General features: G+C 40.0%; 2 protein-coding genes across 5 annotated transcripts in view; both read left to right on the top strand.

Annotated features, from left to right (window-relative positions):
• WDR53 (WD repeat domain 53) overlaps positions 1 to 7,320 on the top strand; it is a 7,792-nt gene extending 472 nt beyond the window's left edge. The window contains exons 1-3 of one of the 4 annotated variants that reach the window (XM_026078584.1): positions 1 to 49; positions 2,344 to 2,833; positions 5,970 to 7,320. In XM_026078584.1, the coding sequence (XP_025934369.1) occupies positions 2,357 to 2,833; positions 5,970 to 6,557 (1,065 nt within the window). In that variant the 5' untranslated portion in view covers positions 1 to 49; positions 2,344 to 2,356 and the 3' untranslated portion in view covers positions 6,558 to 7,320. Of the gene's footprint in view, positions 50 to 94; positions 257 to 2,343; positions 2,834 to 5,969 lie in introns of those variants that run through there. The other 3 variants (XM_026078585.1, XM_026078586.1, XM_026078583.1) reach the window with 3 other exon arrangements.
• Positions 7,321 to 10,628: 3,308 nt separating this feature from the next.
• Positions 10,629 to 16,377, top strand: SMCO1 (single-pass membrane protein with coiled-coil domains 1). The gene is made up of 3 exons (XM_026078595.1): positions 10,629 to 10,633; positions 14,159 to 14,308; positions 15,671 to 16,377. The coding sequence occupies exons 1-3, from the start codon at positions 10,629 to 10,631 to the stop codon at positions 16,155 to 16,157; spliced, it is 642 nt and encodes a 213-aa protein (XP_025934380.1). The 3' UTR covers positions 16,158 to 16,377.
• The last annotated feature ends 1 nt before the right edge of the window (position 16,378 follows it).

Here is a 16,378-nt window from a genome sequence, read left to right as displayed (position 1 = left end):
AGGCCGCGGCCGCGCATGCGCGGGGCGGGGCGCGGGAGCGGCCGGTGAGGTGAGGGCGCCGCGGGGCCTGGGCGGCGATGCGGGTGCTTGGTGGGGCCGCGGGGCGGGAGCCGGTGCCCTGCTGGCAGCCTCTCACGCACCGGGCCAGGCAGAGTGCCGCAGTTCGGAAAGTTTCCGTGACTCGAAATACCAGCAAACGGCTCGAAAATAAAACTGCGCTCCGACTCCCTCGGCCTCGCCGGGGCGCGATGCCGGGGTGGGCGCTCCCTGCGGGCCCGCGCGCGGCTGCTGACGCCGAGGGAGGGCTGCGGTTTCCTCGGCACCTGCTGAGGCTGGGGTCCCCTACCGGGGGGCCTTACCTCGCCCCGCTTTCCCTGGCTTGCTTTAGACTTCAGTTCCCCAACATCTTCCTATGTTTTCTCACCAAGCGCTTTCCCTCATTTTGCTTACGGCTTTTTTTTTTCTTTTTTTCCCCTGTTTTTCTTCTCCTTGTGGCAGCGTCAGGGTATCAAAACTGGTAGTACAGGAACCATGCATGCTTCTACGCAAATACAACTGGGTTAAAATAAATAGGATTTGCACTGAATTCAAATAAACCTTTAAAAATGTATTACCTTTAAGCAGTCAACCTATAGGAATGGCCTAAAATAATTAAAAGCATTGAGTTAGAGAAATACAGAGCACAGTATTTACTGCTGAAACTTTAACTTACTAAACTTGCTGTGTGAGCAACTACAACCAGAGTTTCCTGTAACACTGAAACAGCCTCTGACAGCAGTAGTTTTCTCTAAATGTACAAAAATATTTTCTTAACTGTATTATGAGCTAATTCTATTTCAAGAACTCATTTATTCAAATGTTGAGAACCCAACTGGGAGAAGATTTTCTTCCTAAAAGCCAGAAACTAGGTATATCAGTGAGATTTAGTAGGTCCCACAGTGTGGGAGAGGGTAACCAGAAATAATTTTCTCAATTTCCTGAATACAGCTAATTGTTTAACATTAAATTCATAATGTTATTTGCTAACAAGATATCTGGTACTTTTGGTAATTTTATTTAATCAAAAAGATTGAAATTCTGTTGGCGGATATAATCAATTTTAACTACTCTTCAAATCCGGCTGAATAAAAATCACATACGCAAAAAAAGTAACATAGTAAAAAGAGGAGTACTTCACTCATTACTTTCTAAGGTAATAAAAAGGTAAGCCTTATGGCATGCTCTATGGTAACTTAAGCTCACTGACATCCAGCCGTGGTTCCATCCTGCAAACCCCTTGTTTTGTCTACTCCCTTGCTCAGGTACTAACTCTTCTTTGCCCTTGTAAGCTGGTTCAGGGAGCTAATGAAGCTCCAACCTGCTGTGTTTTTGTGTTGCTCTTCTMCCTCACCCCTCCTCCATTTCATTTGCTGCTGGCATGGCTCCCTAAACTGTCTTATCATGGGCTAGTGCTGGCAGTAGTGCAATGGAAAGGGCCAGGAGCACAGTGAGCTGAATGTATGCTGCTTTAAGACCCTAGTAAATGTGTAGTAAACCGTGTAACTACTTGTATTAAACTAGGGATACTTTTTGCAAACACACCGTGTGTTATTGTGTGTCTGTTTATGCAAACATAATTTAGTGTTTACCAGTCAAGTGAGAATTAACTTCAGTTTGGGAACACAAAGTACACATGCAAAACAATTTAAAATTTATTCACACTAATGTATGCTTTTAAACCATAATTAAAATAATCACTTCAGCATTAATCAGTTTATTCCACTTTCACCAGCACAAGTTTTTTTACTCCAGGTATTACATGATTGCTTTACAAATTGATGTTAGATATTGATTATCCACCATTTCCATATCTGGATAAAAGGCATGTTTACATGTGGTTGCCCTCACACAGACTGGAACAGTATGACTTCTCTGCAGACAAACTGTAACAGTTTGCAAACATCTTCCCCTTTCTCCTTTCCAGTAAGCCCTACTTGGAACTGTGCCTCTAGTTTGTCAAACACACTATATCCATATTCACTGCAAAGAAATGGCAGAGAAAGCAATTCCCACCCAGGTGGCTACTTCAGAGCAGCAGACCTAGTTCATGTCCTTCACAAGCACATGTGCGATCACTTCTACCACCCCATTATGTTGTTGCTGATGTAGTCTGTTGATAGGGTTTGAGCCAAAGCTTCCATCTGGGTACTTAGCTGTAGAGGTGTCTGTTTTCACTGGACACTAGAGTTTCATGTAGTTTGCATTACTGAGTCAACCCAGTCATCTCACTTCTTAGGTAAGCTTTACATCATAATGAGAACAACTTCAGCTTATTCAGTATTTTTTTGTTTGTTTGTTTCACAGGTGTCCCTGAAATATGGCAGTCAAATGGACTGATGGACATTCCTCCTCTATCCTGTGCCTGAACATAAACAAAGAAGGGCTGGTAGCTTCAGGAGCAGAAAGAGGCGAGCTCACCATCTGGGATGGAAAAGGCATTCCAGTAGGACAGCTCCAGCTTCATAAGGCAGATGACGTTACCTCTGTTGTGTTCTCTCCCACCTGTCCTACCAGGCTGTACACTTCTCATGGAGAAACTATCAGTTTGCTGGATGTTCGATCTCTTAAGGAGCCTACTGAATGCTTTCAAGTGAATGAAGAGGAGATCAATTGCCTTTCAGTGAATGAGACCGACAATTTCTTGGCTGCAGCAGATGATTCTGGGACAATAAAGATTATAGACTTAGAAAACAAGAAAGTCAGCCGGTCCTTGAGACACTCAAATATCTGCTCCTCTGTTGTCTTTCGACCTCAAAGGCCACAAAGCCTTCTTTCCTGTGGACTGGACATGCAGGTGATTTGCATAAAAGTAAACATACGGTTATTAGAGAAGCTAAACAGAAACTACACGTGTGTGTGGTGAGGCCCCAACATACTTTCACCACATTTGAACAGAACAAGAGGGTGGGGTGTACAGCCTGCAGTCACTGAAAAGCTCTTTAGCTTTCCTAAAGTAGTTTTGGCTGAGAAACTAACACAGTATTAAGACTATTAATGCTGTTTTCTGCTCAGCAGTTATTCTTGCTATTTTTGTCTTCATTAATAGTTATAATATAGATGTGAGGGGGAGGGCATCAGAAGATGGTGCAAAGCACACTATGACTGCATCAGCTCTGTTTCACAAAGCAAAAACACAGGTTGTCTCTAGCGATCAATTATGGCTACAAACAAAATTTTGATGGTAGTTAGGAAAATGCAAAATGCTTGAAGCTGACAAGGTGCTAGCAAGAATACTTTAATATAGATAGATAAATATCTATCCAAGTGGTATGTACCACTGTAAGGATAAGTTATTTTTATAAATTTATTTTTTATCCTTTGTTCACAGTACCATCTTGAGAGCGTTAAATGTACTTCTCCTTTTTACCTTCTTCAAGTGGAAATTTTGTCCTTTGCGTGCCCCTAACAAAAGCATTTTTAGAAGAAACACTGAACCAGGCTAGAGTTAATGGAATGTTGAGTTACATTGCCAAAGTTGGCACCCAATATCACCCAAAGCAGATGTTCTTCTGTAATTACTTCCCCATGGTTGAAATATGACCACATTCCTGTTTTAGAGTGGGGAAATGCTTGGGTGTTGTTTTTCCCCTTCTTGTATGCACAGTTCATTGGAGAACACCAAACGCTGCAAAATCCAGTTTTTGTCCGATGAAAATACAATACTGCAAAGACATAAGCAATCTCCTCTGTTTCAGAACAGTTTTAAGGATTCCTCTTAAGGTGTCCAATGGAAGGAAAATACCTGAGATTAGAACTACCACTTCTCCAAAGGTTTCCATGATTTTAGTGGTGTTAAAGATGGATTTTTCTTTGACTAAGCCTTAAGCAATTTCATGTTGTGTTCTTAAAACTAAAGTATATCTAACTCCAATTAGGGTGAATACATTTTGATATAGGTGGTGTTTTCCATACTAAGACCAGGGTTTATATAAATTCAGTAAGTAGATATAGTTGAATAGAGGCTGATTAATAGAAGTCTTCCAAGTTTTGACTTTGACAGATCTCCAAGCACAGTTGGCAAAAAAATGGATACAGAATCTTAAATGAAGTACTTTGAGAAACCAGTACTTTTGAGATACCAAAATATCAGTTTGAGAGCAGTAAATGCTTGGCACCTTAAGATGGTTATGTATTTTCAGGTGCCTAAGTGCAAATTCACAAGCCTATGGCTAGAAACTTTTAATCAGAATTTTAACCATTTAAATAAGATTTCTGTGTGAGAAAACTGGTTATTTTCTGTGACATTTTTAGTTTTAGCATGTTTTACTATAGTTCAGCACATTATTTTTTAGGTGAAAGTCAGTACCCCAAAATAGTAGAAATTTATGAGCATTTTTGTACAACGAAAAGAGCATTTTTACAAACATCAAAGCTGTCTTTAGAATATATCATTTCACAGAGAAGCTGAGCTGTAATACTCTGAAGTGCTGTGCTGCAGCATGTCTTTGGACGAGTCGTGAACTCTACAAGTATGAAAACGTTTTCTGGGCTTTCATATCAAACTCTTGATGAAGCCACTAGTTCATGAGAACAGAAATTTCGGTCACTGCCATTTTTTCAGAAAAAGGGCCATGGAAGCAGGGAAAGTGCCATGAAGACAGAAGATATCTGGGTTTCAGAAAGCTTGTTACCATTTGGGTGCTTTACCACTTAATTCAGATAAATTCACTAAAGCTGTTGCAGCGCTATCAAAGATGAGAACAGGACTGTTTGCCTTAAGCATTAGACCCAGCCTCTCCAATTTACTCTGTTCTGCTCAGTCATCATGGAAGGTTTTCCCATTCATTAGTAGCAAAGCAGTTTTAATGGAGCTGCAACAGTGAGTGCTCAAACAGAAAAGTGCCAGTAAGTAACTAATATATATTGGATGTCTCTATGTAATTTGGCTTCTGTAAATTCAGATCCAGTGTGACTCTTTTTGTGGCCCCCAATTTAAAGACTTCGGTACTCAAGTAAAAGTTCTATTGCAGATGACTAGTGGTAGAATATGTTTATTAACAACAGATCAAAACTCGCATTAAAAAAGCAAACAGCACATCAATAGTGCATTAAAGACTGACTTACGCTTCTGTATCTGTTGGTTCTAAAAATACTAATCATCAATTCAGATTATTATAAATAATAAAATATTTATATTTTTTGTAAGTAATTATTTGTAGTTTTTAAACTGGTGCAGTATAAATCTATAATACTTGAATAGCTGTATAACAGACACAGGATTCATTTGAAGGCACAGTTGGTGCCTCATGAGGGTCCTGAAGGTGGTGTGGCATTTTAAGAGGAAGTCTAAAACCCTCACCATCAGCTCCACATCTTATCAAGAAAAGTGTGCTCAGTCCTAATATGGTAATAGCACAAATTAGATCTGCCCATTTTGTATAAAAGATACATATATATTTGCACAGAATTGAGGTAATGGACTACTGTTAGCCTTTTGCTGCTTTGTTTTTCAAACAAGTTAATTGATTATCTTAGAACAAGTATGTAACAGAGACAGAACTAAAATTCCGAATGATACAGCTCTCTTCATTCACTGATAACATTTCTGTGTCCCTTCTCTCTAAATAATTAAGAAGTGCAGCATATAATGATTTCTACTACTAAGATGAATGCAAAAGCATTTACAACAGCTTTTTCACTCATTTCACAATTGTAAAGGTTTGAGTCATTAACTCTGTTGGGAAAGGCATGTGACAGTTTGGAAAGTGTGCCATAAAGATTTGCCTTATTTATCAGGTGAGGTTCAGCTGCTTCTCACAACAGATCTTGCATCTCTTGCACATTGAATACATAGTCTTTGATCTGCTAGAGCAAGAACTTATTTCATTTAACATTAGTAAAAGAATCTGATTTTACTTAAGGATCAAATGCTGCAGCTGGTGTCCTTTGAAATAAAATCAATGGACTATTAATTCTTAATTTTTTTTAAGGTTATGCTGTGGAACCTGCAGAAAGCTCGCCCACTGTGGACCACAAACTTGCAGGACTGTGAAATGGAGGAAGCCAATCCACAGTCAGCTGGCCAGTTCTTTAACCCTCCACTTGCACATTCCCTGTCTGTTGCATCATGTGGCAACATCTTTGGTTGTGGAGCTCAAGATGGTAAAGTCAGAATCTTCAGGGTCACCGGTGTTAAGTTTGAACATGAGTTAGGATTTAAAGGTCACAGTTTGGGAGTCTCACAGGTCCTTTTTATGCCAGAAGCATATTGGCTGCTGACTGGAGGAAACGATGGGAAAGTCTTGCTCTGGGATGTCAGCAGTGGTGTTGGGAAACAACAGAAAAGCCCAGCAAAATCTCTCCAGAGAAAGAAGGCCCAGGCACCTACTTCCACCAAAAAAGATGGAAAGCCCAACAAAATGGCTTCAAATGAACATGCTAGAATTTTACCAAGGCTAACCATTGAACATGGAGAGAAGGTGAACTGGATCTCCTGTGCAGAGATCAAAGGCTCTAAGAGAGTATTAGTTGCTGATCAGAGTAGTTCTATATCTGTATATCCATTACCAGAAGCTTAGATGCTGAAATATTAAAGAAATTTGTGGTAAGGAATCATTTCCTAGGGTGTTTGAAATGAGTCCAGTTAAATCTGCTGACAGTGAACTGAACAATGAAACCTCCTGCAACCTCAGGAATGGCAAGGGATTTGCTGTGTAATTTCATGCAAATACTCATGATGTAACTGACCTTGCACTGTATTTTTCAGTGGCTGTTAGTATTCACTGCAACTGTTTCTTGTAGGGTTGGCAATTTGCTTCTTAAAGTGAAACTGGTTTCAATAGATTTGGGAAAATATTAGTTCAAAACTGATCTGATATAATTAAGGTTGGAGGAGGAAATTCACTTTAACAGAGAAACCCACAATACTAAATTAGCATGCTGAGCAGTAATAAAGATGTAACTGGCTGAGCTCCTTGCATTTTTACAGGGAGTTTGAACTATTTCAATCCTTTGCTTTACCTTCCCTATTAAACTGCGTCACAGTTAGCTTAAATTGGACACAGTGTATTTTTCATTAATTTGTCAGTGGCTGCATTTAAGACTAAAAAACATTTGTAAATTAACTTCTCTAAGTAATCAAATGAGTAATCAAATCCCTGTAACAGTCGCTGTCAATTGTATTTTTTCACACTGTAAGCAAAGGAACTGGAGAAAATGTTAACAACTGTTTACTTGGTCAGTCATCTTACACATTTAGTTTGCTTTCAAAAATGTTATTTACCCCAGGAGAGAAAAATAACTATTGCATTTGTCTCAATAAATGCTTTATCTCTCACTGCATCCTTGTGTTCATACTCACTCTAGTATTACCAATCTTATTTGCTAAGCAAAATTGTTGCACAAAGTTTATTTTATAGTCAATCACAGAGTAAATGGAATGGGCCAAATGTACTGCTCTTCCTTACCCAAATACTTCCATTGTTTCACAAAGCTGTTCTAAATACAACAAGCAGAATTTGACCCTTAGGGCTTGTTAGAAATGCTTCTTAATTTGCAAGTTAAAGGCCGGGAGAATGTAACTAAGTGGGAATGCCTCAGATCCTGACATGCTCAATTCATGCTAAATTTCCCAGGCAATGGGCAGATAATTAAAAGGAAAAAAGCTTATTTTCTCAGGCTGTCCTGAACTTTTCACAGGCAAGGAGTGAGTGCGTTGTACTGGCTAAAGACCTGTTTAACTGATTTGGTTTTTGTGCTGTCTTCAGTATTTATGGTGTTACCACTCACATATTATCTGCCTTTTTTCTTTTTGATGGAAAAAATTTCCAGGCCTTTGTGTACGCAGCTCCTGCAAATAATCAGCCAGTAGCACTGGCTGTTCGTCTGTTACAGAAGACATTCTAACAGTCTTGTTTTTGCTGTCCTTCATCCTCAGAAGCAATTCCCAGCAAGCCAATACAACTTGTCATTCTCATCCAAATCTAATTTTACTTTAAAAAAAAAATCTGCTTCTACAGTCTTTAGCACCAGGAGGCTTTGGCCCAAGACAAGAACTGATAGGCACTACAGCAAAATAAAGCCTAAACACAGCAAAAAAGYAGCAGAGTGTAGATAACCCCTTTCACATCACCTTTAAATTCACCTTATATATGAAGACAGACAGGATCACTTGGTCAGAGGAAGTGATCCAAATGCATGTAATATGTTCAAGAACACGTGTCTGTACATCTATGAACTATATTTGGATGTACAGGCTATAAAAAGTCTCAGTGCAAAACAATCTCCAGCAGGAGTCAGATCCCCTGTCCATGTTGTTGCTGACCGCTTCAGGAGAGTGCAAGCCTATTCCAGCTTTCTTCTCTTCTTTGTTCTCTTCTTGTTCTCCATGAAGATGACTAAAGACGGTGTGTCTCTGCGCTCCCTGAACAAGACATTAAACAGGTCATTAAAGGGTTGTGTTCATAATACATTAAGGGGCAAGAAAGGACAATCCTTTACAGAAAAAAGGGTGTACAGGGTGGGGCTGGTGCAAGATGAACTTCTACTTCCCTTGGAATTTTTCATGGGAAATAAAGAGGATGTAAGTATATATTGTGTGTATACAGGAAGGGAGCAGTTCATGAGTGATCTTCTGCTTCTCTTTTATTTATTTAAGAGGGGAGGGGGACAAAGCAACAAGCTGCACCACTTCATGAATGCCATTCTGGACAGCTTGCAAGCTGTTAGCCCCATGTGTTTTGCTATGAGATTCTGTGCAATTGCTTGATCAGCAAAGACCTATGGCTTCTTGAAGTGTTGCCGAGTGCCTATGAGTAACGGGAAATTCTAGTTCACACCCTGCTATGGTCCAGTTCTAAAGGGGAGATTTGTGCTGAATTTCTGAATTTGGATAAACAGCTCAAAATCTAGAGGCTTCAAAAATAAGAAGCAAGCAGCTATAGTTAAGAAAGATGATCTATTTCTTTTTTTGTTTAAGATATGTTCCAAGAAACAAAATCACTGTCACTGAGGAACTGGGACATAGGTGATGCTGATTCAGCTTCCATTTTCGAATTCTGTACTCAGAAGAGGCTTGCAAAAATACTTGACCAACAGGTTCATTGGCTTCATGTAAAAATAACCTGGCACATGCTGCCCCTACTGGTATCAGTCCACATGTTCAGCTGCAGCATGACATTACAGTAAACAGTGTCCCTAAGCAGCTACGCAGATAACAATAGCAGGATCAAATGCAAGCCACTTGCATTGACAGACTACTTTTCTAATGCGATGACCACTGCTCTTCAAGAAGAAGGAAAGAGTTGAAAAAGGGTCTGAAATTCTCCACAGTTATCAGAGACAGACAAGACACTGTGCTGTTTCAGTATTCACATGTATATGAAAATTCACTGTCTTTGAAAGTACTGTGCAAACAGTACCAAGCAAGATATGTGTGTGTCAACTTAGGTGACATACATGTAAATCTGGTTTACATGTAGTAAAAATGATTATTGTCCATCAATATTATCATTGCTGATGAAATGCAGTACTTCTGTTTATGATTCAGATATTGATATTTGCCTATATATTCAAATTATGAAAACAGTCAAAGATCAGGTATCCACTGTAACAGCAGTACTGCAGTAACAAAGATGATCTTTTCTCCAGATATGACAATTTATACCTCAAACAGAACACAACAAACTTCTGTGCCTCTTCTGTGCTCTATGTAGTGTTACTTTATACCAACGGACCTAAGCTGAGGAGAATCCCCCAGTGTAGACTTACACCTCAAGAAGTGAGCTTTACCCTTTAGTTCCCTTCTCTTACTCCATAGTCACTGCTTCCGTAACCAACGTGTAGTGTAGACAAGGCTACAGACAAAAGGAATTGGGTTAGAAAGACAAAGTAAAAAGCATAGTAGACGCAACCCCTGAGGAGCCTAAGTTAAATTGACTCCAATGGGAATCTGCTGTGTGAGGCTGGCCACAAGTGACAGCTGTAAAAGAAGCCCCTATCATACAGTATGAGATTGCAAAGTCTCCTAGAAACTCAGATGTATTTGAACTGCTGCTGTGCTGTAAAGAGGAAAATGCTTTCATTCTGCTAACACATTAATGAACGCATCCTATGAAATAAAGCATGGCAAACACACATGGCAGAGCAGCATGCGCTTATCCTAGTACTAAGACCTTCAATGTGTGACTTGACATGACTCAGTTGAGCACGCTCTCTAGAAAACAAGTCGTGAGGAGCATCCAAAAACATGGAAGGAGGAGAGAAATTATCAGTAGACAGCGGAAGGAATGCTGTGACTGGCTAAATGGCTAGTGTTGTGTAATGACTGGCTAAATGACTAGTTTTTTATGAGGTTTAAAATAACGTAGCTGTACACAGGCAAGCCTTGAAGCAGAGAGGTTTATAGACTAACACCAGCTTATAGAATTGGTAAGAAATTGCTCCTCTGGTCAAGACGCTAACATTATTCACAAAAGCATTTCATGACCATGATTCACACAACTCAGAAGAGGATACTAGCCTAGATTAGAGACCTGACCAGAGACAGAAACAGTAAACACAAGAATTCTTTGATTAATGACTCCTGAAAGAGAAAGTGAAAATTATGTCTGTGGGGAACTGATCAAAGGTGTGTGTTTATAACTAGTATCATGATGTGAGTGTACAAGAAGAGCTATGTGAAAGTGTGGGACCCTACATTGGCCTGGAAATTAAAAATTATGGAACAACTCTGAAATAATTAAGAATTGTAATTTTCTGTAATGGCCTGAACAGAGGAAATAAGATTATGCACACAAGTATACCCTGATTATATGCTTTCAGAAAAGTGGGAGTGCTAAGAGTTTTTATTGCAAATCTTCCATGTACGGTTCTGTACATTAACAAGAAGAGAAAACCTTTAAAAGCTTTCCAATAAAGAATTGTGATTTGTTTAGTTCATATGCTATGCAAGACAGACATTATTGGTTATCAGCCCAATGATAACTTCACTGATCTTAAAGGAAAAAGTATTTAGATGCTATTATTGAAAGGAAAGCAGGAGGTTTAATCAATCCTTCCTGAAGTCCTCAGGTTTTATTTATAATTTTGATCAAGAGACAGCAGCACTGTTTCCATACAGAATCAGAATTTAGAAAAAGCTGTAGAAGATTAGTTATGGAGATCAAACTTTTCAGTTTATAACTGGGTTGACATTTTTTAGAACCAAAATCAGCAAATGCTGCAGTGTTATACCACAGAGGCTTTAAACATACAGAAAAGTAGTTTATCGACAGGCAATATAACCCATATCAAAAAAAGTGCTGGAAAAGCAAAACTGGAGGAATATTAAAGCAACACATTAAAGGCCGCTGACAAACTACTACTGCACTGATAGTACTGTTATGATGAGATCTTTCAGATCTTGCACTGTTATTTGTAGAAAAGAAAGCTTGCAAGAATGGGCCATTAGAAGGTTTCCTCATCTACACTGATAAAGTTGAAATTACATGAGCAATTCACAGGTAAGCAGTTCCATCAGGAGAGCGCTCTCACCTCTTGCTTATCATCCACCAAGTGAGCCTTGAAGCATATACTCAGTTTTTTAACAACTTCTCTCTCTCAAAGAGTGCTTTTACTATAGTTGGATCTGAACCTCCTCATTCACAGCAAGTATGGACCTGCCGATGGACCTGCTCATATACTTTAGGCTAATGTTTCTGGTGACAGACTTGACCCCTCTAAAACATATCAATTCTTCTGACTAATTCTTATAAACTAGCCACATTTCCACACAACACAAGTTTAATTTTCCAGTTAAGGTTCTATTTTAGTCCTAAAATTCTCTTTTGGCAAACATGCATTCAAAAAATATTTTTGAATGGGTGAATACCCCTGGAAAGTCAATAAAAAGAGAAATCTGAGCACAGTGACTTAGAAGTATGACAGTGTATAATAACAGAAAAGATTTTGTTTGCTTGATTCTACCTTATTTCAGAGGCACCTAGAGTTCTCAGTTGTGCCACATCAAGCTCATTAAGTCATTGAAATCAAACATCTAGTAAGAACTATGCTCAGTTCCAAAAATCTATAATGTGACACACCAGGAAAGCGGAGGCTCTGAGAAATAAAAATCTCTTTAAAGCAAGAGAAGCCTGCCAATGAAGATATGTAGGATCAGGATACGAGCAACTTTCACAAGATCATAAAGGAAGTCTCTGGCAAAACGGCATACACAAAGTTTCCTGAGCCTTAGCCCAGAATATCAACCACATGGACTCCATTTCTCTCTTCTGAGAATGACTAATGCAAATGAACTGTTGGCCAAGGATATGTATGAGCTGCCAGACAGATAACGAATTCAAGGTCAGAGAGACATAGAGAACTATGCCATTGCTGATGCATTTCTATTTTATCCTTATTCAGAACAATTGCAGACACTACCCAAAACATGAGAACAGAAAAATCAATTAGATGGAGGAGCTATTACTAACAAGAGAATGGCATTCATACAAGGGTCCAACATTTATACAAGTGATTGTGTTTCTGTTCTCTTAAAACAATAGCAGCATTCTTGTCAGGGCTGACTTTGAACAGTTGGAAATCAAATATGTAGAAAATATTGAAATACAGCTGTATGCTCAAATTAGCAATTAAAATGCTTTGGAATATATCGTGTTTGCAGAACACCACCACTATGGATTTTTGGTTCCAAAAAAGAATTTATGTTTTTAAATATTGTAAAGTATGTATGAAAGAGAAAGGAAAACTATTGGTAAATGTATTAATCTGCTGTTTACACTATTTAAAGTTAAAAAAAACAAGAGCGGGGGGGAGGGGGGAGTAGAGATTATGCCATGACCTGAAAGCTACTGTGCATTTTCCCCTTATAAAAAAAGTTCAGCCAAAGATATACAAAAATAGGACCATAACATACCATTCTATCAAGGCAAAGAACTACTTTTAAGTCAACAAATACAACTGCTTTGAAACTGTTTAGAGCGAGGCCTCTTTTTTTTTTTATTTTGCGTTAATACATTGTTTAACACAAGAGGATCCCAATTCAGAATCTGATTCTTTAATCATTAGAACAATACAATCCAATACTAAGTCTATAGGAGTAGCTGGTGTCCTGCTGATAAATCACTTGTAAAATACATAGTAGCTAGTTACTTGTTCAGTATCCAAGAATGAATTTTGGATGATAAACCTTTTGATAGCTTTGCGATCCGCAAGACCTTTTTCGAACACACATCTAACTGCATCAGTTAACTGAGGACAAACTTAAAGAAAACTATCCTTATGAAAAACACCACCAGAAAGAAATAAGCCTAGCACAGAAAACTCTTCAAGTATGATGAAGAGCAGCAAATGAGCACAAAAATACAAATACTTTCATTCTGCCATATTTTGTCCCTAGACACAATAAGTCCTCTTAAACTAAGCAGTTTTCTTAGTTGTGTGCAGACTCAAACATCCTACTTTAATATTATAATTTTAGACAGTACAAAAAATAATATTTTCTTAAAAATAAGAGAAAGACACAACAGATGTTTAGTAACTGAAAAAGCTAATAAACCTATCAAGTACAAAACATAACAGTTTTCTTACTAGTTTCATTAAGGATTTCTTATTTCACTGTTGTTCTGTGGAAAAAAAGTCTTGTAAAAGGGAAAAGCAGAGCAGGAAAWGCTAACAGAGAACAGAAACACACTGAGGATGGCTTGGCTTATTATTTGCATAATTTTTAATCTGGAGAAAGGGAAGAGGAAAGAATGAGAAGTTCTGTTCAGTGCCAAATGAAAATGCTTCAGAAGATCATGCCACTACAAGCAAAAGCACAAATCACTTCAAAAGTTATTAGAAAAAAGAACTGCACCACTAACATTAGTTGATGCCTGCAGCTCAAATGTATACATATCTATGCATGCAGATATTTCATTAGACTATACCTATATTTACAAGTTTTAAGACTTCTACACCAGGCAAGGGTCAAAGGCGCATAGGCTATATCAAGAAACTGAATTTCTAGGGGTATGTATCTGTAAAAGGAGTCAGTGTTCTCACACAACTTGTACAGAACCTTAAAATTGGATGTAGAACTGTTTACAATGGAATGGTAAGCATCACCCGCTTTTAGGGCAGAGAGCACAACATGTTGATACTCAAGTATCTAAAAGAGCTTCTGTTTTCCATTCCTCAGAGTAGAAAATAAGCTGGAGACCTTAGAAACTCAGTTCAAAGATCTGAAGTCAAGCTTGGACAAACTGGCATGGAAGTTCGAATGTCAGGGTGAGATCTTGGAGAATCAGATGAGCCAGGATGCAATGTGGACATCAATGCTAGAAGACAGGTGAGCAACAAGGGAAGGATCAACACACAGTCTTGTCTTGCTCCCTACATGTGTGGATGACACTGATAAGACTACATGTGCATTTTACGATGGGGTTACACTGCAGGCTAGACGTACTGATAATCTTTCCCACTTTGGATTGCTACCTACTACAGAAACAGAGAATATGAGGAAAAGGAAGCCTCCTTCCATTCACATTAAGGACAGTTAAAGACAATTGCTTCTTTAAAAAAAAAAAAAGCCTACTAAACATTAATACAATTTAAAAATAGCTATGCCACTTCTAAGAGTATCAGCAACATCAAGCCTTTTTGTCTAACACTGAAAAGAACAGAAAACCATTAATGTTATGATTCCTTTTTCCTACTAAGTAAGGCCAAAATATTCATACTTCTAGCACCTGAGGTTAAGCTTCGACAATACTTACATTTAGTCTTTCCATCTTGTGACTAAAAGTTCTGAAATTATAGTGTTTGGAGCAGCTATTGCTTTCTAAGTACCTCTGAAGAAACAGACTGCTAAATCTAGGTGCCTTTTAGCAAGATCCTGTAGATATAACTATTTCTCACTGAAATGTTTGAGTATTTAGATAAAATTATACAACTGGGATCTAAATATAAATTCCAGGAGCTAACTACAGGCTCTGGCTCTAGATTTTGGAAATAGTGGTCTAAATTATTACAGAAAGTAATCAAAATAACCTCACATTCAAAAGTGAATTCAAATTGCAGGCACCATAGAGAGGCATTCAATATCAACAAGTACAACAGAAACAGTTAATCACTAAACTAACAGTAGATTTAAACTGAAACAAGATACAGCAGAAAGAGAAAATAATCATGCTAACATTAGATTCTATATACTTTACAGATGTTCTTAGTCTTTAGGAGAGAGTTTTTTGAGTTTCAACCCCTTACCTCAGCGTCTTTATTTGGGCCTAGGCTCTGCTATTGACTTATGTTGTGGGCAATCTAAATCATCCTGGCAGCTGTCAGAAACGAATAACAAAGTACAGTGATTTGCATTATCCCATTCTTTTCCCTTTTGGGTGGTTATCAACTTAGTCAAGCTGCAAAAGATGCAAAAAAAATGGTTAATTAAGAATAAATTAGGTGAACCCAGCTGGACACACAGGGAACCAAGAGTCCCTCCCGCTTGTTGTTATTCAAGGTCCCTCACACCCAAAGGTCCCTCACGCCCAAACGGCTCCACACGCATTTGGGACTTCCCTTCCCAGGGGAAATTGCTCAGTGGCCTTTTCAATAATACAGCTTATCCAGACACGGTGGCCAGACAAGCAATGCTTGAGATGGCCAAAACCTACACTAGTGCTACCTAAACGTGAATGAACTGAGGTTTTTAAGAGACAGAGCGTCCTTGTCTGAGAAAAAGTTTCTGTCTCTCCCTCCTTGGCAGGCTGACCTCTGCAGAGACCAACCTCCTGTTCAGCTACGTGTGCAAAACCCTGGCTGCCTTGCGCTGCCTGGTGATAGCTGAGGTGCCCGACCTGGCAGAGGGCCTCCCCACCACAGCCACCATCCTGAGGCGCAAGGCCAGGCACCCGAGGATCCAAGGGGCTTGGGAAGCGGCCCTGCAGGGCCTGGGGCTGCGCGAAGGGGATGTCAGGGCCCTCTGCACTTTCTTCACCGTGCACGGCCACGAGGCCCAGTACTACGCAGCCACCCGGAGGCAGCTGTGCTCTGGGGATGTGGCGGCCGCGGTGAGCAGGGCGGTGAAGGACGAGGGGCTCCGAAGCAGTCTGCTGCGGGCCGTCGAGGCGGTAGACGAGGGGAGAGCACAGAAACGGGCAGAGAGGCCGGCCCCGCGGCGCCGAGCCCAGCTGCTGTGAGGGGAGAACTACGCGCCGCCACCGTCGCCGCCGCCGCGGGGCGCGCGCAGACCCCGCGACACTCGCCACCTCCGAAGTAGACGCGAGCGCCTGCGCCGGAGGGCCCCAGCCCGGGGGGGGCAGGGCGGGAAGGGGCAGCTCCTCCCCGCTCCTCCCCTCCCCTCCCCTCCCCTCCCCTCCGGGCCGTCCAGGGGCGTGGCCACCGCGGCATGGCCGGCGCG

Source organism: Apteryx rowi, unplaced genomic scaffold (assembly GCF_003343035.1).
Source record: "Apteryx rowi isolate R43461 unplaced genomic scaffold, aptRow1 scaffold_480, whole genome shotgun sequence".
Lineage (NCBI taxonomy): Eukaryota > Metazoa > Chordata > Aves > Apterygiformes > Apterygidae > Apteryx > Apteryx rowi.
The sequence above is the reverse complement of the archived record's forward strand: the minus strand, read 5'-3'. Positions and strand labels throughout refer to the sequence as shown.

What these genes read in the sequence shown, in the direction of transcription:
- SMCO1 (XM_026078595.1), top strand. An exon ending in ACATCAATGCTAGAAGACAG is followed by an intron (nt 14,309 to 15,670) that starts GTGAGCAACAAG and finishes CTGAGGTTTTTA; the next exon opens with AGAGACAGAGCGTCCTTGTC.